The sequence below is a fragment of the Peromyscus maniculatus genome, chromosome 2, assembly GCF_049852395.1.
Source record: "Peromyscus maniculatus bairdii isolate BWxNUB_F1_BW_parent chromosome 2, HU_Pman_BW_mat_3.1, whole genome shotgun sequence".
Lineage (NCBI taxonomy): Eukaryota > Metazoa > Chordata > Mammalia > Rodentia > Cricetidae > Peromyscus > Peromyscus maniculatus.
In genome coordinates this window covers 137,607,162-137,632,338 of record NC_134853.1, presented here as the reverse complement: position 1 = coordinate 137,632,338, position 25,177 = coordinate 137,607,162, and the positions used below count along the sequence as shown (strand labels likewise).

Genomic DNA, 25,177 nt, shown 5'->3' with positions numbered 1-25,177 from the left:
CTCCCCAGAGCCCGTCCTGGCTGTCATTACAGCCCAGGGCCCACCGAGAAGCCCATCTGGGCATCGCCATGCCCCACTGGTGGCCCTGTTGCCTCTGCCCGTTCCTTTTGCCATCTCATCCCGATTCCCAACAAGCTGGTGTCCTGCCTCTCCTCAGTTACCCTTGATCCATCCAGGTCCCAGCTCTCCTGACTCCTGCGCCCCCTTCTCTCCTCCAGCTCTGGAGACACCTGACTTTGTTGCCTTTTATCCCGTTCTCCCCACCTACTGGGATGGATCTGGCCGGTCTCCACCGGCCTCATCTCCCTTTCTGGTGCCTCAGGTCTTACCCTTATCTCTGGGTCCAGATTGAACCACACCCACAGAGTTGGCAGTGATGGTGTCTCGTGAGTTCCCCACACCCAGCTCCCAGGATCCTTCGGCAGAGCGCTCAGGGAGCCATGCCCCGTTCCTGCCCCCACTCTTGCACGCACTCTGTTGGACCCGCCCACCGAGATGCTTTCGCCAGATAGATCTCTGGGTGTCAGTATCATCTGAGGCAACTGATATGAAGTTATATCAAAAGAGAACATCGGAATCACACAGGGCACATACTTTTATGGTTACATTTCTTTAATGTCCTGATTGAAATACCGGAATGGGAACAGGGTGCAGTTTGGATTGAAGCCAGATGCCAGCTTGGAAAGTTACACACCACCAGGAGGGCACACAGGAATTCAGGCCAGACCAAGGCACAGCTGGTCCCTTGCCATTCGCCTTCTCTCTGCTCTTGCAAACCATTTCCATTCTGGACCGAGAGAGCTTCCAGAGACCCAGAAAGAGGAATGGATGTGATTGGTAGGCCTCTTCGTGCCAGCAACCGCACACACAGCCTTGCTAAGGGCCTGGGGTACCCAAAACATGGGCTTCGTGCCCAGGAAGCTAGGCAGTGAGACCAGGGTGTCAGCAGTTGTCACCTGGTGGCATGGTTGATCCCTGCCACCGCCGCACAGGCCTGAGGTCCTCCCAGGGCTGGCCCCTCCCTCCACACAGAACAGAAGTCCAAAGCAACAAGTCAGTCCCAGGAAGGGAGGAAGGGGAGGAGAGACCACAAGCTTGCTATAGGGCATAAATTCCTTTATAAGGCTGCTAGGGCAAACACCAGGCTCCTTCCCCACCCTCACCCCCTAGAGTGCTGGACCAGGGGAGGAGTGGGCAGCAGAGGAGATTCAGGCAATGCCCCTGTGAGCTAGATCCCTGGAAGTCTCCTGTCTTAAACAGCATTGAAACTTGTGTGTTAGCCACGCATGGTGGCGCACATCTTTAATCCCAGAATTCTGGAGGCAGAGGCAGGTAGATCTCTAAGTTTGAGGCCAGCCTGGTCTATGGAGCCAGTTCTAAGGCAGTCAGGGCTACACAGGAAAACTCTGTCTCGGGGGGTGGAGTGGGGGAGGAAGAAGAAGAAGAAACCTGTGTGCTGTGATTTCTATGGATCTAGAAAAGACTCTGAGACAGCATCAGGGGACAGGAAGGGAGCCTGGGGTTAGGGCTCTGGGTCCCACCAGCACCACCACATGCACACACACAGAGACTTCTCGCAGATTTTATCAGGGCTCTGGGTAAGACTCAGCTTGGAAAAGTTAGGAAGGTCTTATTTCCCCAAGGGCTATGGATCGAATCCAGGATTTTGTGCATACCGAGTAGCATTCTATCACTGAGCTACATGCCCAGTCCAGAAGAAAAAGACTGTTCTTTTTAAAGAACTACTGTCCTGGGTGCTAAAAAACTGTTTTCTTCTTTGATCCTGAGATTGAACAGGAGGGCTAGGCCAGAGCTGCAGGAGGTTGCAGGGCCTAGGCAGGCACAGCCCAGCTAGGAACTATGTTCTCACCCAGGGTGCGGGAGGTGGATGGACACAGTATCCGAGCAGACCCAGGCAACAGCGCTTCGCTGCTCTTTGGCCAGGAGACTGTGGGCCTCCAGAGACCACTCTGTTTGTCTGCAACATGGGGCAAAAGACACCAACCGTGGTGCTACTGTAGGCTTGGCCAGGACAAACAGCAGCCACCTGCCTGGTGCAGAATTAGGGCTCAGGAAATACCATTTCTTTTCCTTTCTCCCAGCAAAGAAATTATTCAAGAGCTACGGTGGAAATAAATGAATGAGTCTAAAAGTCCATCTTGCATGCGCCAAAGAAGCCTGTAGCCTGGAGGTGGGAAAGAAAAGCACAACTGATTCCAGACACACAAAACACATGCACACACACACACACACACACACACACACACACACACATACACACATGCACACACATATACACACACATACACATACACACATGCACACACATATACACACACATGCACACACATACATGCACACACATTCACACATACACACACACACACACACACACACACACACACACACACAGGTGGTGGCTAGGAGCCCTGAATGCCTCAGTACGTGGTGGTTTGGAGCTGCTGGAACTCCTGTGTGGCTACCAGGGCCCCGGTACTTTATTCCAAAATGGCGAAGGAAAGCCAGGGCAGGCACAGTGGCTGAGCAACTCATTGGAAAACAACTGGGGGAAAAATGGGGCCAGCATCTCATTTGTGTATTCAGATAGGAGCCCAGGGCCTCCCCACACTGTTCCCTGGCATGCTTATGCAAATACAGAAATAAGAGTTGCTATGCGATACAAACACCTCGGACACACACTTTATTCACCCCCTTCACATTTTTCAAGGTCTTACACAACAAGCTGTGTGTCAGCTGTGGAGGATTCCAAGATAGACAAAGCATTCCTGCGCCCAGAGAGCCGAGGGAGCATGGACTATTGCGTTTATGCCGTGGTGTGGGCCGGCAGAGGAAACATGCTCCTTGAAGACTCAAAGGAGTGAGGCCGTTGAGTTTGGCCTCAGGGGTGTGGAGGGTGACCGGGGATCAGCTGGGAGAAGGGCCTTCCTTCCAGGCAGAGACAACAGCTTGAGAAAAAGCAGAGGAAGAGGTGGGGTTGAGGGTGGGCACTCAGGAATCCAGAGTCCACACTTTTGCAGGGCATCGGAAGCAGCCAGAGTCCGCCTGAGCAGCAGCCCTTAGCCTGGGGGCATGTTGGAAAGGACCCTCTGCCAAGAACGGTGAGGTTCCTCCTCTCCACAGGTCAGAGTGCCTCTCAGATACACTTGCCTTTGTCTCCAAAAGGTGGACTCGGTTGGCAGAGTATCCAGAAGAAAGAAGCAGTGACGGGGGATCCTGTTAGTCGGCTGTCAGGTTAGGGGTAAACAAATGAAGAGCTTGGGAGGGGGATGTGGAGATGCCAAAGGCATTTCAGAGCAGAGATGAGGAATTGAAATGCCGGGTCAGGAACAGGAGGAAAGTAGGAAAAGCAGGGGAGATAACAGGCTGGCTTATCTGTGCAGTTAGGTGATCCTACTAACAGATAGAAGACTTCCAAGATCACTGTGGCCAGCTTCTCCCACACTGAGACAACAGCCTACCCTTAAAGGTGTTGACGCAGAGCAGCCAGTAGGGGGAGCTATGGGCATTCCCTTTCTCTTCTCGGCTTACCATCAAGATCAGAAAGTTCAGCCAGGGCATCATCATTCTGTTCCAAGGACCTAAGGCAGCCCTTGTTACCTTGTCATAAAGACCTTAGTGTCTGCAGACTGCTCTGGGATTCTCCAAACTTAGAACTGGTCAGATCGTTTCTGTGGCCTGGTAAGCTGGCTGGGGAAGGTCTGGAAGACTGGAAGGGGTTTTGTAGACCATCTTGGCCAGGATGCCAGGAGGAAGAGAAAGCTTAGCAAGCTTGTTGAGTGCACTTTTCTTTCTTTTCTTTTCTTTTTTTTTTTTAATTTACAAAGTCACACACAGTTGACCTCACTGTGACCTTTGGGTTTCTCAGAACATAGGCTACCTTAGAAAACAGTTTTTAAAGACCTCAGCTTGTCGTTGGCCATCGTTCTATCTGAGCTACTGGAACAAGGGTGGCCTAAGAAGGAGGTGAGCGGGTGAGTGTGGAAGGCAGTAGACATGTGGGAACCGGGCCCTGTGGAGGTGGCCACAGCAGCACTCAAATCGCCATATCCCTGTCCTAATGACGTCAGAGCCCAGTGAATCTGAGAATACATTCCCCATAGGGATACTGAAGGGGGAGATGAGGTGATGCCTGCAGACCATGCAGGGATGCAGCCAAGATGATGCATGCAGACCATGCAGGGATGCAGCCAAGATGATGCCTGCCGCCAAATCTCACAGTTTTTCTTTCTTTTTGATTCATTTATTTATTTATTTATTTATTTAGTATATATGGTGCTTTATCTGCATATATGCCTTTATGCCAGAAGAGGGCACCAGATCTCATTATAGATGGCTGTGAGCCACCTTGTGGTTGCTGGGAATTGAACTCAGGACCTCAGGAAGAGCAGCCACTGCTCTTAGCCGCTGAGCCATCTCTCCAGCCCCATTACTAATATTCTTAGCAGCATTTTTATCATCAAAGTTTTAGAGCCTTCCTTCTACTTGCTCCCTCGAGGCTCCTGGCTAAGAAAAGTCGTCTCCACTCCGTCTCCCCGCCTCTCAGACTTAGGCTCATGCTTCCGATTCTCATGACATCTCTGCATTACAGCCAAGAGAGGCTTCCATGTTTAGCACAATGTTCATAGAAAGCTATCAGGAACTGTGACCCTGGGGGTCACGGGTAAATGAAGGATTGAACAAGCAGATGCATGGTGCTGGGCTACATTTGATTTCTGGCCTCAGTCACCCTCCAGTAAAGATGGCATGGTGCGGGGCTGCAAAGATGGCTCAGTGATTAAGAGCACTGGCTCCTCTTCCAAAGGGCCGGGGTTCAATTCCCAGCACCCACATGGCAGCTCACAGCTGTCTGTAACTCCAGTTCCAGGAGATCCAGTTCCAGGGACTCCAATGCCCTCTTTTGGCTTCCTCAGGCATCAAGCATGCATGTGGTATATAGATATATACATGGAAAAAAGACCCATATACATAAATAAGATTAAAATGAAGGGGGGAAAGATGGAGTCATACTCTGGGGGCCCATCATGGAGGTGTCAAAGACCAACACTCATACCAAAGGGTACCAGATCCAGAAACCCCAGTCATAGGGTTGGGGCTGGCGAGGGGGTGGGGAGAACGTAGGCTCTGTCTGGAGTCATCCCTGTCATAGAACAAACTGCTGACAGCTGAGACAAATCATAAACTAGCTCAGGCTCAGAACTGATGGGACTCGGTGACAAAATGGTGGATGTGCCCGGAGAGGACCCTGAGAGGACTGGAAAGGGGCACCTATGTCTCTAGTCTTGTCTGGTTATGAGTCTTCCTTAATAGAATGAGGCAGAAGGAAAACTAAACATAGCCAGCTAAGGGGTACAGAAAGTGCCTCCTGGCTCCCAGGCCTGTGAGTACATCCGGGAGTTCTTCGTGCCTCTCAAAGCCCCTCCCCTCTGTTTCCATGTCCACCACCGGCTTCTCCAGCCCACAAGCCTTTATTGAGCACATCTCACATGCAAAGCAATGCCCTGGGTCTTAGCGTCCAATAAAAATGTATTGAAGCAATCACAGTGTGCTATAAAGCTGGCATGGGGATGCTCCAGGGGAGACTGGCAGGGAATTTTACTAGACAGCATCTGGAAAGGAAATATGGGTGACCCATCGCCAGAGCCAGGGTTGTTTGAAAAAACATAAAAAATTAGATGGAGAAAGCCCGCCAACTCAGAAAAACAGGCACGGAGCCTGGCCTGGAGAGCAAGGCCCTGCAGCAAGCGCTGGTCATCGCTTCCAGCATGGAGGGAAATTTTAAAGTGAGGAGTGCTGAAATGTAGTGGTATGCCAAAACTCTAAAGATCTAGATCTGTGCTTAGACTAAGAGTCTCTGGGGGCTATCTTTTGATTTGGGGCATCTCTAGAGGATCTGTGAGGAAGCTTGAGATCCTCCAGCTCTAGCCCCACCCCCACCACTCCTGATGTAACCCCACCCAGAGGTGCTCCAGTGTTTCCAAACAGTGCCATCCTGCCTGGACTTGGCCTGTAGACAGGCACAGCCAGTTAGGAAAGCAGAGACTTGGCCTGGGGAAATGGCTCAGTAGGTGAGGCACTTGTTACACAAGTGTGCAGACCTCAAGTTCAAATCCCCAGCACCCATGTACAATGCTGGTGTGTGACTTTGTGTGCCTGTAACCTCAGTGCTGTGAGGAGAAGAGGCAGAAGGGTAGCTGGGGGTTGCTGCCCACGAGCCTAGTCGAGGCCCAGTGAGAGACTGTCTCAGCGGGACACCTGATGTCCTTCTCTGGCTTCCACACACACATACAGGCATGCACATACATGTACAAGAACACCACACACACACACACACACACACACACACACACACACACACACACACACACACGAAAAGAGAAACAGACTCTCAGGAACGGCACCAGCCCCGCTGACCCAGCAGTTCCATTTAACAATGTAGGGGTGATTTATTTGCAAGCATGTGTGGGACTATGTGTGAGCCAAGCTGAACACTGAGGCGTGGACTCTGAGAGCAAAGTGACCGGTCACTCTGCACTCGTGGGCATGGGGACTCCTCCCTAGTGATAACTGAGGACTCTTGTGTTAAGTATGAAGTGGAAGGCAGAGATTTGAGGTGCAGGAAAAGGACAAAAGAGAAACTGTCCCCCTGATTATTGCCGATGCCATACTTCTGTACCCTTGTCCTATTGTTCAATTCTCTGGAACATTCCCTACCCTCTTACTTGCTAACTCCTTTCAGCCTCAGCCCTGGGGTCAACTCCTAAGAGCCCAGCTGTCATTCAGACAAGATAAGTGTCTTTCCTGTGTTCCTTACTCCTCCACACCAGCAAGCCAGAGCCACACAAATATGTTCCTACCCTAACTAAACTATAAAGTCAAGAGCAGGGAGCAGATCCCACTTTCTATATACCCTAGGATCAACTCAATGGCTGGCCCATGACAGATACTGTCCTAGTGAGGGTTACTGGTTTTTGGGTTTTTTTATTATTATTAAGAAAATTTTTCATTCATTTTATACACCAAAGATCCCCCTCTTTCCCTCCTCCTGCCCCCCAGCCTCTCCCCCAACCCACCTCCCACTCCCACCCACAAGAAGGCAAGGCCTCCCGGGGAGGCACATACAGTAGAGGCAAGTCCAAGCCCTTCCCCCTGCCTCAAGGCTGTGAGAGGTGTCCCATCATAGGTAGTGGGCTCCAAAAAGCCCCCTCATGCACCAGGGATGGATTCTGATCCTACCGCCAGCCCTCCCCTCTACCCCAAGCAGATCAAGCTACACAACTGTGTCACCATGCAGAGGGCCTAGTCCAGTCCCATGCAGGCTCCACAGCCATTGATCCAACTTTCATGAGTTCCCACTAGTTTGGTTTGGTCATCTTTGCAGGTTTCCCCCTCATGATCTTGATTCACTTGTTCACAGAATCGTGAGAGTTACTGTTGCTGTGATGAAACACCATGACCAAAAAGCAAGTTAGGGAGGTTTGTTTGGCTTGTACTTCCACATCACTCACTGTTCATCATTGCAGGAAGTCAGGATGGGAACTCAAACAGGGCAGGAACCTGGAGGCAGGAGCTGATATACAGGCTGTGGAAGAGTGCTGCTTACTGGCTTGCTCACCATGGTTTGTTCGGCTTGCTTTCTTATATCACCCAGGGCCAACAGCTCAGAGATGACACCACCCACAATGGGCTGGGCCCTCCCACATCAATCACCAGTGAAGGAAATGACCCACAGCCAGATCTTAGGGAAGTATTTTCTCAATTGAGGTTCCCCTTCCGATGACCCTACCCTGCGTCAAGTTGATATAAAACTAGCCAGCACAGGTTCTCAGGACAGACTTATTAAATAGATGAATATTGGTCAAACATAAATAAGTCAATCTCCAGGGGATATAGCAGGTGATAACAAGCTGCTTATTATTCTGTGTTGCTCACTAACAGCATGGCACTGAGGACAAGTGTCTTTTGCTGCACATAAGAACTTAATAGATGTCCTAGCCGGGCGGTGGTAGCGCACGCCTTTAATCCCAGCACTTGAGAGGCAGAGGCAGGCAGATCTCTGTGAGTTTAAGGGTAAACCTGGTCTACAAAAAGAGTTCCAGGACAGCCATGGCTGTTACAGAGAGAAACTCTGTCTCAGGGGAAAAAAAACAAAAAACCACAGATGTCCTTCAGTTTCAACAAATAAACGCAGGTGTGAGAAGAGGCTCGTACAGCACTTAAGGATGCTAGATCGAGTGCTGCTGAGACGAACATCCTGGCTCTGTTATTTGCTGTACAGTTCAGGCCACTTACATAACCTCTCTGATGCCTCAGTTTATTTTTCTGTAAAATTGTGATTATTGGGCTTGGGGGTATAGTTCAGTGGTGGAGCACATGCTTAACATTCCTAAGACCCTGGGTTCAATTTCCAGAACCATCACCATGTGATAGTAATAAAATCTATAAGGATTTCCTGTGCTTAATCACATTAAAGTATGTTCAAAGCACCCAAGAAAGCATTGCTATGGATGTTTGAAAGAAAACAGCTGGGTAGAAAAGGTGCTGAGTCCACAGAAATCGAGTTAGCTGGGACCTTGAAAGGCTGGGCAATGAGCAGGGCAGGGACACGCTGCAGGTGCAGGATCCAGAGATGAACTTAGGTCCGGGTTCCTGGTTCTCAAGCCCAGGAGGGCACACCCTGCCCCCACCGAGCACCTGTGCGTCACACTCACTGCCTCCTCTCTTTTCTAAAGGAAAATGTCTCTCTGATCAAGGAGATTAATGAGCTCCGCAGAGAGCTGAAGTTAACCCGCTCCCAAATCTATGACCTCGAATCAGCCCTGAAACTGTCCAAGAAAGCGCGACTGCAAGAAGTCCCAGAAACAGGTAACGCCACTGGGATTTGGGCGCTGAGAGGAAGGCCCACTGGTGGCCATGAGCAGGTCTCCCTTTGACTTCTTTCAATATCAGGTCACATCCACCCGTGGCTTTCCGGAGCTTCTCCATGGCACACACCACCTCTCTAGAGGATCTATGTTCTCACTCATAGGGCCACAGGCTCCTGTCCTCAAATCCTCAGGGTTAGCTGTAATTCAGAACTCAGAATCTTGCAGAGTTTAGAAAGAACATGCTGTATATTATGTAACATCCCCACGGGGTCTGGGGCAGTGCCCTGAACTCAAACACATTAGTATTCTACAGTGACATGTGAATATTCAAACCGAGCTTCAGGAATTTAAAACAGTGTTCCATTTTTAAATCTTTTTTTTTCCTCTACATTTTAGAATTGTGGGTAAGGGACCTGTACAATTAAAATGAAGACAAAAAGATGAGGAACTGTTTAAAGGGAGAGGGAAATTACATAAGAAATGTTCAATAAGTTGTGACCGCGATGACATGTTAACTGGCCTCTGACCATCTGGTAGCCCAGGCAGAAAGGGAGGTAGTATGATAGTGAATCCCCACACTTCGGAGACTGAGACAGGAGCATTGCCATGAGCTCAAGGTCAGCCTGGGCTACAGTGCCATACGCTGTCTCAAAACAAAAGGGGTCAGGCGGTGGTGGCTCACGCCTTTAATCCCAGCACTCGGGAGGCAGAGGCAAGTGGATCTCTGTGAGTTCGAGGCCAGGCTGGGCTAAAGAGTGAGTTCCAGGAAAGGTGCAAAGCTACACAGAGAAACCCTGTCTTGAAAAACCAAAACAAACCAAAACAAAACAAAACAAAAAAAAGGGAGTGTAGTTTACATAATTCTCTCACTGTATGGCAGAAAGAAAGAGGTTGGCTGGTTTGCTTTTTTCCTGGGGAAACAAACTTTTTCCTGGTACTAGACTCCATGAGAAAGGTATCCCACGGCTCTCTAAGAAAGAAAGGTTGACAAAAAGTCTCCAGTCTCCACAGGCTTTCAGGCAGTAAAGATATATTCCCGAAGTCATCTTTGTACCTAATCATCAGGACGAACCAAGAATGGAAGGCATCTCTGTGAAGAGTAACCCAGTGAAGCGGACATGCCTCATGTTCTGGTGGTTGCTAGTCAGGAATAAAGACCTGACGAGCTGAAGCATCCCCGAGCAAACGCCTTCCGATTGCAGATGCCCCGGGAACTCCCTCTGCTGTTTCTGCGATCTGTGTAATAGCCCTGTGCTACGCGACTACATGAGATCTGTGATGAACTACACAGATGATTGGGGTGCCTTGTCCCCACGGCCATCTTAGTATAAGGGTACTGTCCAACGTTCTCACAAAGTTGAGATCGCCTAGTGGCTCACAGTTCCTGGACCACACGTATCCTTGTCGTTAATCATCATGTATATATGTATGTATACAATTGTATTGCACTGTGGTCCCTTTAAGTTAGTATAACAGCTGGGACCACGTAAATCCTCTGCGTGGTACCCAAAGTCGCCCTCTTCAGTCCTCAGCATGGACATGAGAACACAGCTTACTCCCCAAAGCCTGAGCTACCAGTTTCTGAAAGCTGAGGCCACCTTCTTTTGGGGGCATAAAGCTCAGATAAGCCTGTGAACAACTGCAAAACTTCTCTTTAAAATGTTACCAACCTGGCCTGGTGTGGTGACACACACCTTTAATTCCAGCACTCAGGTAACCTCTGTGAGTTCAAGGCCAGCCTAGTCTACAGAGTGAGTTCCAGGACAGCCAGGACCACACGGAGAAACCCTGTCTCAAAAAAAAAGGAAGGGAGGGAGGGAGGGAGGGAGGGAGGGAGGGAGGAAGGAAGGAAGGAAGGAAGGAAGGAAGGAAGGAAGGAAGGAAGGAAGGAAGGAAGGAAAGAAAAAGAAAACCACAAACACCACAAACGTCGCTGTGCCTAAGGGTGCACACCTGTAATCCCAGCACTCGAAGGGCCAGAAGCGGAAGGGTTAACTCCAGTGAGAGGTGAGCACAGACAGGAAGACAAGAAGATCCCTGGGGATGGCTGGCTACCAGCCTAGCTAAAGAACAACCATCTCCAGGTTCAGCGAGAGCTTTCTCAAGGGACTAGGTGGAAATCCATTAGAGGAAGACACCGGGTGTCCTTCCTGTGGACTCCACCTGTGCACACCCGTGCAAACACCACAGAAAGAAAGGGGGGAGGGGCAGGAGAAGGGATTAAAGAGAAGGGGGGGAGGGAAGTGGGGAGAAAATACTACAGATTCGCCAAAGCATCCTGAAAACTCTTTAGTTGGGACACCCCCCACCCCCCACATCCCCACCTCCCCCACTCCCCCACCCCCACAGGCAGCTCTTTATATTGTTAATATGGAGATTTCCAGACATATAAAAAGTTGAGAGCAAAATCTGGTGAATGTGCAGGAGTCCGTTTCCCAACTCCAGGAAGCACCGTTTCCTGCCGCTCTTGTATCTTCAGTACCTGCCCCCAGCACACCCCAGCCCAACACTCACACCATGAACTGCTGGAAAGCAAGCCAATCAGATCCTTCATCTGCTACAGCTTTATTAAGGAACATTCACTTGTGACAATTGGTGACAAGTAATACCAGTTGTTGACCTCGATTGTGCAAAACCGAAGTCTGACCTTGGATTTTGAAATGTGCGCCCGCCCCCTTCCCAAGACAAGTCAGAGCAAAATACACATTCTTCAAGTTGCTTAGGGCGTCAGCCGGTGCGGCTGGTGTCTTAAGAATCCTTTGAACAGGAGAGCTTGTTCTTCCCTAACCACTACCTTAGGTTTAACAACATTTATATTGTTTTCAAATTTGCAAGACAATTAGCTGACAGATCTAGCAGATAGGCCTGCTTGTTTGTCGATTGCTAAACCCGCATCTCTAGAATTTACAACTAAAGGTAGCTATTAAAAACCAGGTAAACTGACATAAATGGGCTGTGAACAGAGGGGGCACAAAAGGGAAGTAAGGGACAACTGGAAAGCTGGGATGAGTGCCCCTGACTTCATAGGCCCAGGAAACTAAACCCTAAACTGAAAATGAAGACCACAGAAAAAAACCAACATATGCTGAACTATCAAAACAGCTAACTATAGGATAAAACCAACGGAGACGATGAAAAGTCAGACTATTCAAATGGACCCACAAGATGGTCAAAGGACTGGCCTGAGCTGGATCTTCAGGACCCAAATGATGGAAGGACAGAATTGACCTCTGACCTCTATTGTGTGTGGTGGCATGCATGGAAACACACACACACACACACACACACACACACACACACACACACACACACACACACGGAGTGGAGGAAGCCCTGAGTAAGTGAAGTCCTGAATGAATATGTGCTGTGGCTATGGACATGGACATGTCATAGACCATGTCAAGGGCTGTGTCCATGTGGACAGAACCCCAAAGCCTCAGCCCCATGGGAAATGGCGAAAGCTTCCCTCCTGGTGCAAGTGCAAGTGTTGACAGTGTGTGCAAAGAAGAAAGGAATGTCCTCCGTAGTTTCTTCTCCCCGTGCCCACCCGGATATTCACGGCCCGGAGACTGCTCCTTGCTGAGCCGTAGCTAATAATGCAGCCTCTCTGTTCAACTGCAGAGTAAACACCAAGCTTCTTCAGCAGAGAGCCCAGTCCCCACCCCATCCTGGCTTTTCTTTGTCTGTCTGTCCTTTCTTCAGTCCTTGTCACCCCAACCAGACCAAGTCACTGACGCTGTGCAAGCAAGGACTCAGCATGCACACACATGTGCACACACATGAAGAAATAGATGAGCAAAATATAACAAAACGATTTAATGCCTTATGTTTAAGGAAATAGAAAGAGGAATTTGTTGTTGTTGTTGTTGTTGTTGTTGTTGTTGTTGAGTTTTTTGAGACAGGGTTTCTCTGGGTAGCCCTGGCTGTCCTGGTAGTCGCTCTATAGACCAAGCTGACCTCAAACTCAGAGATCCACCTGCCTCTGCCTCCCGGGTGCTGGGTTAAAGGCATGGACCACCACCACCCAGTGATTTTTTTTTTTATAAGCGAGAGTCTTCTAAAATTTTACAGACAAATTATATTTAAAAACCACAAATAGCTAGTAGAACTGAGAACTATAATTATTATAAATCGAAACTCAATGAACAAATGGAGCCATATGGTAGACACACCCATATAGAGAGAATATAAGAAAGAAGACGGTGGCCGTGTTTCAGCCAGAGGGATGGATGAGAAGTCCTGAGAGCCACGGATGGAAGGGAGCAAGCCGGCACTGTCTAAGTGGCGTCTCTAGAAGATGGGTGTTACCAAAGGAGCAACAGAGTTTTTCAGCATCAATGAAAGATGGCGACCATCAGCTCCAGGAATCCTAATGGTTCCCGAAAGGATAATTAACAGCAAACCTACATCAAAACCACAGAACACCAAAGACAAGGGGTTAATGCAGTCAGGGAGAAGAGCAAGGGCTGAGACACAGGAGTAACAGTGCCAGGTAACATGTGACTTCTCAATGGCAACAGTGAGAGCCAGAAATGGTGACATAGTCCTTTCAGAGTGCTGAGGCTTGGTGGCTAAAATCCCCCAGATATGTATCACCAGGGAAACAAAGGCAAAATGTAGACTCTGAGCCCCCAGTAATGACCTAACACAGGGAGCATGACAGCTGAATTGTGGATCCAAAGAGCAAATCAGAAGAGCTGAAATACTGGGCAGAAGCATCAAAGCCAGGTCTGGAACCAAACCATCCCATGTCTCTGGTTGTTTCACAACAGGAGAACCATTTTGTGTGTCCGTGACTTTGGGTGAACATGCACCACAGAGTACATGTAGACGTCAGGGTGAGAGGACAACTCAATTCACAGTTCTTGCCTTCTTTGTGTGAGACAGGGTGACTTGCTCCCCCCCCCCAACCTCCCCGACACTGTGTGTGCCAGGCTAGCTCTCAGGGACTCTCCTGTCTCTAGTCCCATCTCCCTGTGGTTCTGAGATTACACACACACACACACACACACACACACACACACACACACACACACACACTCACTCTCCCATATGGTGCTTCCTGGGTTCTGGCAATTCTAACTTAGCCATCCCTGGTATGCATTCTCTGTGTTATATAAACTCATTAAACTTTTTAGAAACTAGACAGGTGATAGAAAGGAGGGCTAAGGAGAAAGAAAGAGAGAACCTTCCAAACCAATAAAGGGAAAATAGACCAAATTTGAAAAAAAAAAATGAAAGAAAAGAAACATGATACAGAGTCTAGAGAGGAGGTGGGAGGAAGTCCTGCTGTATCCCTGACCACTTAATTTCCATCCTTTCAAGTCAGATTTGGGAGGAGAATGTAGCTCCGTGGTGAATCTCTGCCGTACGTGTGTGGCTCCCGGGTTCAGTCTGCAACCCTGAGGATAACAATAGGGGTGACAATAATCAGTTAATTGTTTAAATCAATTTATCTGTCTATGGAAGGAAGCCCTGGAGCAGCAGAAGGGACACTGACCAGGTCTGGAAGGTGACAGGTTCTGAGATGGGGATGTGAGAAAGGGACAAGGGTAGACGGAGTCTCATGGCGAGAGCTGACTTCTCTGGAACTGTGGGAGAGGCAGGGGTTTATACCCCAAAGAAGGGGGCCCCGGGAGGACTGAACCACAATATGGCAAACAGGCAATTTGCTGTCAGAGAAATGGAAAGAGACCAGTGGGGGGTGTGGGGAAGAACCAGGAAAAGCACAAACCAGGCCCCAGAGATACTCACAAGCCAGAGTGGGAGACAGAGCAGGAGACGTAACAGAAGCCCCACATGGTGTCCACTGGGCCGTCATCCACATGGTGCACACCTAGAAACGTTCATGGGACAATATGGCCCAAGCTAGGCATGTTTCAGAAGGTGACTATTCTGGGTCAGCCTCCAACTGTGGGTCTGGTGACCCTTCCTCGCCTCTGTGAAGAGCCTGCCACTGCCGGCCTCTGAGGTCCAGTGACCTCATTCAGTGATTAAACATCCTGGAGGGCCTTAAAGTTACAGTTTGGAGCGAGAATCTTAGAACACATAGAGGGCATTTCGGAAAGGATGTGCTCGTGTGGCCAGTCCTGTGGTGGCCAGAAGAAGATCTCAGTGCTGGATCTCTCAGGCAGACACCAAGAGCCTCCAGGACTATGGCTTCACAGGTACCTCCATTCCCCGGAAGCCAGATGGTGACTGGTTACGTAGCTGTACCTGAAGGCTACTGGGAGGAACCTGGAGACAGGAGCTGATGTAGAGGTCATGCCTCTGAGGGCAGTAGTTACCAGAAACAACCAGTATCAGGAAGACAAAGGGTTGATACCTAGGGAGAAAAAAACACTAAGAGATGAGGAGCCTTGAGACTGCAGAAAAGGAAGTCTAGACGTAAAGGCAGGAGACAGGACCAGACCTAGGAAGGGCAAGATCAACCAATTGCTCTTTAAATGCGGACCCCATCACACCAATCAGAGGCCAAGACGAGGCTGACCACTGGCTACTGCTGACTGGTTCCTTGAGGAAACTGTCTCTCCTTTAGTCGCCAACATCCATTCTGTTCTAGTCTTTCCCTCAGAGCTACAAGAAAGGGCTGGCAGCAGGAAGTGGGATGGGCAGTACCATTTGTTAAGACTGATAGAGAGGGGGTGGAGGTCAGAGTTCAGATGTGCTGCTGTGGGGAATGGAAAGTTTGCAGGCTATAAACAATCAGCTGGAGCCCAAGTGTTGAGCCTCATGTGATTCTTTCCTCAGTAGCACACGGCAGGCCAGACACAGATGGGTTGGGCTATCTCAGGTGTGGGCGGGGCCCAATAGATGAAATGGAAGAACAAGTCAATTAGAAGGCTGGGGGTTGGGGGGGGGTTGAGAAAATGGAGGCGGGGGGGGGGCGGGGGGGGACTCACGGTGCTCTAAGTGGCCAGAGAAGAATGTGAGTTTAGGAGCCCATCTCGTGGGTAGAAAGGGATTACGAAAAGACAGTCTCTGCTAGGGTGGAAATGCTGTACGAACAATGAGTCTGTGGTCAGAGACTGGTGGACTGGCATGGGAGATGGACAGCAGAGAGGACCCTGGGTAGTGAAGAAAGGGCAAGGTGACATGGTGTGGAGGCCGAGATTATTGCGGGGAGTCCCGCCCTTTGAGACCCAGGCCAGAGATAAGCCATAGACTCTGAAGATGCCCAGGATGGTGGCAAACCCCAGAAGAGGGACTATGGCAAGATCCAAGGTGCAGGAAGCACTAGCAGGTGGCCACACAAAGGGAGGAGAGGACTCTGTATACAGAAGCACCATCTTTACCCGAGAACTGGTGGCTTGGATTCCAGCATTGTCCCCAGGGGAAATGTACTTGGCCTCAGTGAGGCCATGGGCATGGGCAGGTCAGACTTACCACGTGGACGCAGTCTGTTTATTTCTCCCATTGTGGATGCTCCGTGGGTGTTTGGAGGCCACAGTGATCCTGCTTTGTCTCTTACAGCGGTCAGCAAGGACACAGCCGACATCACTCCGACTATGAGGCTGAATGAACAGGAGGAAACCGGGAGAATCATTGAAATGCAGCGCCTGGAAATCCGCCGCCTCCGAGACCAGATCCAAGAGCAGGAGCAGGTCCCCGGCTTCCACACCATAGCTGGAGTCCGGCTCCCTTCCCTCATCGACTCAGAAGTAGATTTTGAAATGCACACCAAGTGACCTCTGGTGAGCTATTTCCAGGCACAGCCTGAAGCACCGTGTGTCTGTCGCCAAGCCAGACTTCTACCTGAGTCCCACCCATCAACCTCTTTCCTCCTGGAGAGTTGGGGGCAGGGTCAGAATAAAGGTGTCTGCTCGCGACCCCGTCCAACTTCTGCTTCGGGTGGGAGCACATGGGAAAGGGAGAGGAGAGCCTGAGGACTGGGGACTGTTGTTTGGGCACCGTGGGAACTGGGCAGCCTGCACTTCCGAGATGAGCGAGACCTGGGGCCAGCTTCCCGCCACGGGCCTGAGCTGAGACAGGGCCAAATGCTCGCATCTCAGGTAACTCACCTGTTGCCATCATCTCTCCCAGCCAGGTCAGGACCAAATAGGGTCTCCTCCGCTCTCTTCTTCCTTTTGAAATGTAACGAGGGGCGTCCTGCCCTTCTTTCTCTTGCCTTTACATCTGTGTTTGGTGTGACCTTAAGTGGTTCCTCCATTTCTGGGGACACTTCAGACTTTTCTCTCTAGTAATGCCTCCAGGTCCCATCCCAGGAACGTAGCCACATGTAGGTACCAGGAAAGAGACTCCTTTTATGCGGTAATGAGTGAAGGCATGTGACTCAAACATCCCCGGCGTCTGCTTGCAGAGAAGTTATCTATACAGGTGTATGAGCCCACAGTCCCGCTAGTGGGCCCCTCCGGCTGCATGAAGCCTGCCTCTCCCAGGCTCCTCAGTTTCCCCAGGCTGCTTTGCCATCACTGTAGACACTGCTCCTGGTTGTTTTCAGAGCCAGACCAGAAACGTTGCTGTCCTCGTTCCCAGCTGGAAGCTACCCGGCCAAGCCTGTAAAGGACTCCAGGGCATGCTCTGGGGGGCTCTGTCTCTACTGGTCACCCTCCCACCCACCAGTTCCTCCACACCAGCGTGACAGCCATCCTGTCCCTTGCCCACTGGAATCCTCTGCAAATCAAGCTTGTCTGACCCAGGCTAACACCTTTTGCAGGACAGAGTGGTTTGACGTGACACAGGGATAGAGCAGGGACAGGGGTCAGCAGGGCCAGATCCTGCCTGACCTTGACGACACATGAAGGAGGGTGACCAGAGTCCAGAAGTCACTGCCCTCGGCTTCCCAGGCCCTTTCCACACTGCTCTATTTCCGGTTTCCCTAACAGGCCAGTCTTCCTGGATCTCCATATTTCTGCACTCTACTTCCTCTGCCTGAAATGCTGTTGTCCCCATGACAGTTTCACATCTGAGCTTCAATGTCACTTCCTCAGAAAGTCAGCCCTTGACCTCTCCTGCCGTCTAAGTCACACCTGCCATACTGTTTTCTTTCGTAGCCCTCACTAGGCCTCAGATGTCTAGTTGTTCATGTCCGCCTCTCCTGCTGAGTGAATTCCGTGAGAGCTGCTATCCCTGGATCTAAAGCTCCCTTGGGTGTGATGTGTGGCATCGACGGAGAGGATCCAACAGTGGAAGCAGGTGGCCTGGGTAGGGAGAAGTTGTAGGTGTACAAGTGTGAGAGTCTGGTCGCTTGGTCCAGGAAGATGGCTGAGGGAAGGGAGAGGAACGAACTCTTCGGATTTCAGGACTGGTGGGAGTTAGCCAAGGGAGAGGAAGCATGGCCTGGACAGGAGGAAAAGGCAGAGGAAAGCGGCGCTCTGGCAACCAGAAGCAAGTTCACTGAGGTTGGTATTCCAGTGACAAGCACGTCACCAGGAAATGTCCTTAATAAGACATCACCTGTCCTCCTACAAGACAGTTTGAGAGTGCCTGGCACAGAGTCGCACAGCCGGGGCCACGATGGTGACCCTGCTGCCCAGTGGCCTCCAAAGTCTGAGAGTTCATTCATATATTGTGCCTGTAAAAACCCACAGGCCAGGTGGTTGGGGGGTGTTGGAATGTGACTCCCAGAAAATCTTACAAGAAGGGGCAGGAAATGCCCCCAAAGGAGCTAACTAACATATGCAGCAGCTTTATGTGGCTGCTGCCCAGAAGACGAAGAGAAGGAAGACCAGAGCAGCAGCTGAGGCTGAGGCAGACCCCCAGCTAGAGCCTGAGCCAGTGCCTTGTTTTCTCAGCTGCAGGGGGAGGAACATAGCGTCAGAGTCTGAGGCTAGAGGCTCATTCTTAGCTCTCTGCCTCCTGCCTCCCATGCTCCTATACCTGCTTGCGGGTGGCCCTGGTCCCCTGGCCGCCACATCTCAGACCTCCCTCCATTTTGCCTGTCTTGACTTCATGGGGAGGCAGAAGGTCCTCCTTCATGCCAATCACCCTCTCCTCGAGGTCGCTTCCACTGGCTGACCCCTCCCTGGGAGACTGAACCTTGCAGGCACCCCCATCCCCCACAGCAGCTGGAGAGGCCGAGCCAGTCACCCACTGGCACATGAACTCAGCTCTTGCTCTTCTGACTGCAGTTCCATCACTGAGCTCTGGGGACTTATTCAGTGAGTATGACAGCTAGTGACTTGGGGAGAAGCTCGTCACCCGATGTAAGAGACTTCAGAATCATTCTTTTTCTCTATGCCTTGGATAGCCAGTGTGCACCCCCAGCCCCCCACTCTTCTAGAACCTCAGCATCAGTTATAGCCAGTGGAAACTGCTCAGACGTGCCTTCTCTGCCACCCCGTCCTCTTAACACAAAAGACTCCACCCCACAGTCTGTGCTGGCGTCAGTGCCTACCTTTCCCCACGGCTTCCACAAAGCATGGCCAACCATTGTGCATCAGCCATTACTCACCAGCTGTTCCCAAGAGGTACTGAGGGGCACAGGCAGGCGTGGGAATAGCTGTATGACCAGGTAGCACCTCGTGACAATTATTGCTCTGGATTCAGAAAGGAAAGAGAACTGACATCTCAGGATCGGGAGTGGGGCTCATCCTCCCTGAGCTCCCCAAGACCATCAGAGACTCAAGACAGTTATGCTTTATGTCTGAAAGGCAGCCATGAGTGGATCCCCACTGGGGGGCATATTTATAAGGACATAACCTTGTCGCATACCAGGCAGCAGGAGGGGCCAGCATTACTGATTACCTGCTGTGTCTGGCAGGTTTACGAGAACTGGTATTTATTGCTCACCTATTAAGTGACACGTGGTAGAACAGGACAGGAGCATCAAGAGTGAACAAGAATGTCCTAAGCATAGGCCTGGCGGTGGTGGTCCCAGCACTCGGGAGGCAGAGGCAGGTGGATCTCTGTGAGTTCGAAGCCAGCCTGGTCTACAAAACGAGTTCCAGGACAGGCTCCAAAGCTACACAGAGAAACCCTGTCTCAAACAAACAAACAAATATCTAAGGGACATGCTGAGTGTATTAATGTAGTAGTGTTAAAATTGGGTCTATGCGTTCTAGCAGAAGGCTCCAGGAGAACTTTGGCTACAACTCCAGATAGCTTAAGCAAAGAGAGGGGGAGTTTGTTTTCTGGCTCTGCCAGGGTCTCACAGGTTTACTTTTGGCAGATAAGGACCCAAGCCTCAAGAAGGACCTGAGCCAGGGCCCGGGACCCAGCTGGAGCCTATCTCCTCTCATCCAGGATCCTCTGTGCAAACAGGAATCCCAACACAACCTCAGCTGGCAGAAAGGCTTTTAAACTGCTCCTTAGAGGCCCCAAGCAGAAATGAAATCTCCAGTCCCTTTTTTAAAGGTTTATCAGCTGTGTGTGTGAGTGTACAGGTACTTTACCTGTGAACAGGCATAGAAACCTAGAAGGGAAACTAACAGTAATGTGTGTGTGTGGCGGGGGTGATAAGGGGAAGGACAGGGGAATGCAGGAAATAATGGGGTGAGAACTGCTGGGGGAGATAGTGATTTTAGACAGGGTGGCCAGGGAACTCTTCTGAAATGGGGCTGTACAGGACGATCCTCAGAGCCCAACTTCTTTGGGAGTTCAGGTGAGCCACTTGGAAAATATCAACCCGGCTGGGCTTGTTCACCATTTACAGCTCCCCATAGGGGAGCAGAGAGAGTCACAGGGCCCTCACCTGAGTATCAGCCACTCCACACCAACTCTGGTATGTGTGCATCTCTGTCCTAATTACATGTGGCCTTCGGGAAGGGCAAAGTACATAGGCCGAGGGAGACTACTGAAGAGGATGTTGTGGGGTATCCACCAGAGAGACTGCTCAGACAAGGGTTTGAGCCAATAGAAAGTCTTTATTAACCAGCCACTGACTACACTGGGTGTTCGGGATCCCAGTGTAGCCCCAAGCCTTTCTCAGAGTGAGCTTTTTTTTTTTTTTAAAGATTTATTTATTATGTACACCGAAGAGGAAGCCAGATCTCATTACAGATGGTTGTGAGCCACCATGTGGGTGTTGGGAATTGAACTCAGGACCTCTGGAAGAGCAGTCGGTGCTCTTAACCTCTGAGCCATCTCTCCAGCCCTCAGAGTGAGCTTTTAAGCACAAAAACCATGTCCTGTGTTGACCTACTTCAGTTAACAAGAACAGTTAGTCAGAAGCAGAACTACAGAAGCCAAAAAGGAAGGTTAGGACATTTAGAGACTCCCAGAACAATGGACTTTGGTGGATTAGGTCTTTGTTTTCATCTTGGCTGCTGTCTACCTGCTGAGTTTTATAGACTGAATGGTACTTCCATCATGGAGTCAGTTGTGCTAAGATCTGGGGACCTATTACAGGGGACCCCATCTATGCAGCTGTAGGAAAGGCATCATCCCTGCTGGGTAAAGATGTTCCAGTGCGGCCTTTTGGTGGAAGCACACACATTTTAGTAACTAACTGGTTGCCTATGCTCTGGAAGTAATCCCAATAAACTTATTGGTTTCTAGAGTTAACTGTGTTGGAATCGAATCATTGGGACCTCAGGAGAAGGGGCAGTCACAGCTTACATCTCCCCCTGGGAACAGATTTTAACAGCCAAAGGTGACATTTGAGCTCATTCCTGAAGGGAAGGAGGGAGCCACCAATGCACACAGGTTCTGAGGCAGGAGGATGCCATCAAAGAAGACCTCAAAGATCCTAGAAGGACCCAGTCTGCCCACGGGAGGGACTCAAGGAAGCAGCGACATTACCATAACAGGCTCACTCAGCCTTTGGCTGGGCCCAGGGGAAGGTGGGACCTTCACAGAGGCACGGAGACAGGCCTTTAGCTCGTCTGTTCTTCCCCTGTACTTCCCCTCAGACCCACACCTCCCCCTGCATGCCCACTGCCACCCCTACCTCCTGACCTGCCATTCCTGCCCCCTGTGAACTGTTCCCACAACCGCTGCTTTAGGAACAGAATTCAACGCCAACTTTGAGCCATCGACTCCCCCATCCCCACCCGCCAGTGTTTGAACTGAGGAAGCTTTGGGCTCTGTTTCCTCCTCTACAGACTCCAAAAGGGAAAATGAAGAGGAAGGAGATGCTCAGGGATTCCTTGCACCAGCTCTGTCTAGGACAGCTGGACATCGGGTCAGCATGAGACTGGACTTTCCTAGGGACCAGGATATTCCAATTGTTCAGAGCAAATCCAGGCTGGCAAGCTCTGCTCTCCCCAGCCTGTTTCTTATAAAGGGGGCATATTTACAAAGCTTTGCAAAGTGGCAGGATTAACACCCACAATGTCATACAATGTCCCCCATTTTCAGCCTGCCCTGCAGTAGTCAGCCAGCCCTAAATTTTTCTTCAGGGGAAAGCCACCCAGAGTTGTGCTTCCCACTGAAGACACAGCCCCAGGCAGAGGTGGTTCCTGGGTACTTGGTGTGTAGCTAATTTGAACTGAGATACACTTTGTATGTACAATAAAAGACTATCAAAGAGTGCATTAATACCTCCCATAATAAAATATATTTTAGAATTCAAATACACATATTTTTGCAACACTAGGGATGGAACCTAATGCTGAGCAGCCACTGGGTCATGTCCACAGCCCAGCAAATACGTTCATTTTTTTCTAGATTTATTTATTATGTACAGTGTTCTGTCTGCAGGCCAGAAGAGGACAACTGATCTCATTTTGGATGGTTGTGAGCCACCATGTGGTTGCTGGGAACTGAACTCAGGACCTCAGGAAGAGCTGCCAGTGCTCTTAACCTCTGAGCCATCTCTCCAGCCCCAAATACATTCATCTTAATGTGTTAATTTTACCTGTGTCTTTTGAAACAGTCTATCAGAAAGGCTCAAATCACATAAATAACCTCATACATATACACACAAAGCACGCTGTTCTGGAGTTATGAGGCTCCGGGTTCTGCACAGGACAAAACGAAGAGGAAGCCAGGCCAGGCAGTTATTCTACAAACAGATCATGGGAAGAGATAACTTGGATTTCCTTTTGGTTTCAGTTTGTCTGTTTGTTTGTTTGTTTGTCTTGAGTTTTTTTTTATTTCATACACATCAAAAGAAGAGAGAAGAACATACTAACACATATTTAGAGTAGAGAGGACACAGGTGACAGTCCAACACCTGCAGCCAGCCACCCTCTGGCAACTTGGGGCATGGTATTTGAGAACCAGATTTGGCAATTAGAAGCAGAGCCTAAACCATGTCCCTGTTCCACTTCAGAACACTTTGTGATATCCTGCATTGTCCAGATGCGTCCCTGAGGCATTCCAGGCCCATATAGCCGGGGCCCAACTTGTCTTTCTGGTTTCCTCCCAAATACTCAAGGCTCAAAATAGGCACCTGTTGGTACACACACACACCTTGGTTTTTCAAGACAGGTTTTCTCTGTGTAGCTCTGGCTGTCCTGGAACTCACTCTGTAGACCAGGCTGGCCTCAAACTCAGATCTGCCTGCCACTACCCCTCGGCAGGTTTTTTTGTTTTGTTTTGTTTTTAATTTTTTTTTTCTGTGCATTGGTGTTTTGCCTGCATGTATGTCTGTGTGAGAGTGTCAGGTCCCCTGGAACTGGAGTTACAGACGGTTGTGGGTCACCATGTGGGTGCTGGGACTTGAACCCGGGTCCTCTGAAAAAGCAGGCGGTGTTCTCACCAGTTCACACTATTATTTCACCAACTACTCAACAAACGTTTATCGATCACCTTGCATGCACAGGCTACAGAGTGCTGGCTGCTGAGGTCACGGTTGTCAGTAAACTGGTTGCTATCCCTGAACTGGCTTGGGATACAAAACGGGGTTGGGGAGGTGAAAGCTAACTAACTAAGGGGCAATTAAGAACAAGGAAGAGCAATCCTGGATGACTGTAGGGGAAGCACAGGCCGGGAGTGCAGCGGAAGCAGCCAGGTCAAAGGGGGGCAGGCGGAGGACAGTCCATAAAACCGAAGGACACCCTGGCTGGAGGGCAAGGGCTTCCTGTGCCTTGAAAGGGATGTGGAACTGATCCAAGAAGTGTTTACTCTGGGAGCTCCACCTGAAAGGTTTCTCCCCACCCATGGGGCAGGCTGACCCTGGCACCCACTTGAGGCCTCAAGGAAAAGAAACCAAGGTCTTCTTCGGGGGAGCTCAAGATGGAGATATGGAGCAGGGTTTGGGGTATCACTGATGTTGGACTACGGTGCTGAGGCTGACTTTGAGGCAGAGCTGGATTTTGAGGGGCTAGACTCAAGGATAGAAGTCAAGACTGGGGCTGAGGGGGTACAGTTGGGATTTAGAACTAAAGTCCAGAATCCGCTGGAGTGAGGAGTTGGAGCTGAGGTTTCAGGCTAGGTGTGGTGCATCCCTCGGGCTATACTCCTGCCTCAGCCTCTCAAAGTGCAAAGTTTACTGGGCAGGCCTGGACTGTAATTACGTGCAGGCTTGACGGTAGGTATTCAGGGAGGGGCTAAAGATAAAGTGCGGTTGGATTTGGGGGAGGTGGGTTGGGGCTCAGACCGGGGCAGAGGGACAGCATTCTTTTCTCCTGCCGACCGCGTCTGCATATTGTGTTCCAGACCCAACAGCAGCAGACAAGGGCCCCTCCCTTTCCAGGAATGTCTCAGCCCCACAGAAGGCGCCGGGCCACGTCAGCCAATTGGCTCTGGCCCTGCCCTGGAAACAGCACCTGTTAATCCCCCTCCTTCCAGCTCACCTGGATGCAGGTTAGGCAGGTGAAGCGTCTCCCCGGAAACGGAGCTTGAGCGCCCCACCTGCTGGGCCCTGCCTGCCCAAATCGGATCCAGCACGGCCCAGGCTTCTCGTGAGTGCCCCCACACCTCCCCACCCGCCCCACCCCCACCTTTCCACTGGTTCTGCTACTGGGAACCTCCACCCACCTTGGGGTCGTTCCCGGGTAGGCCTGTGCCAGCACCTGCAGGCCAGCAAGCCACGGTGCTGGGAAACGATGGGACCGACTCCGCCCATGGCCCCTCCCCCACCGCCCGTGGGGGCGTGGGCATCTGCCACGCCCACTTTGCGTGCTGAGCAACCCCTGCGGAGGACCGAGGGGTAGTGGAAGACAGCTCCGTCTCCTTGGAGTAAAATCCCGTTCTCGGCTGTGTGGTCCATGTGGTCTCCAGGACTTAGGCCCCTCTGATTCACCCCGAGAATCTCTTTACCCCTTTGCCCCATGGAAAAATCTGAAAGGAAGATGTCAGATGGCTCTCCCCCTCCTCAGAATAAACTCCTCTCTCCTCGCTTTTCAGATTAGGGCTCTAAGACGTGAACTGGGGCTTCCCTGTCCCACTCCAGGCCCCGCCGGACTCGCAGCTGGTTCCTACAGGATCGGCCTCTCCTGCTGCAG

At 50.6% G+C, this 25,177-nt stretch overlaps 2 protein-coding genes across 14 annotated transcripts in view; one reads left to right on the top strand and one right to left on the bottom strand.

The window, feature by feature from the left end:
- Cfap57 (cilia and flagella associated protein 57) overlaps nt 1–16,712 on the top strand; it is a 72,699-nt gene extending 55,987 nt beyond the window's left edge. For 6 of the 9 annotated variants that reach the window (XM_042271756.2, XM_042271758.2, XM_042271757.2 and 3 more), the window contains 2 exons: nt 8,751–8,883; nt 16,359–16,712. In XM_042271756.2, the coding sequence (XP_042127690.2) occupies nt 8,751–8,883; nt 16,359–16,573 (348 nt within the window). In that variant the 3' untranslated portion in view covers nt 16,574–16,712. Of the gene's footprint in view, nt 1–7,669; nt 8,884–16,358 lie in introns of all 9 variants that reach the window. The other 3 variants (XR_013049303.1, XR_013049302.1, XM_076564920.1) reach the window with 2 other exon arrangements.
- LOC143271971 (uncharacterized) lies at nt 13,882–25,170 on the bottom strand. Of its 5 annotated transcripts, none has more exons than XR_013049305.1 (6): nt 24,527–24,636; nt 19,300–19,384; nt 16,907–17,021; nt 16,272–16,399; nt 14,640–14,721; nt 13,882–14,287 (listed from the first exon to the last, which is right to left on the bottom strand). XR_013049305.1 is itself a non-coding variant. In XM_076564925.1 (6 exons), the coding sequence occupies exons 1-6, from the start codon at nt 24,831–24,833 to the stop codon at nt 14,275–14,277; spliced, it is 546 nt and encodes a 181-aa protein (XP_076421040.1). In that variant the 5' UTR covers nt 24,834–25,081; the 3' UTR covers nt 13,882–14,274. The 5 variants fall into 5 exon arrangements, 2 of the variants coding, with proteins under 2 accessions (XP_076421040.1, XP_076421041.1); XM_076564925.1 differs by lacking the exon at nt 24,527–24,636 and adding an exon at nt 24,711–25,081; XR_013049306.1 differs by lacking the exon at nt 16,907–17,021.
- Nucleotides 25,171–25,177: the final 7 nt, after the last annotated feature.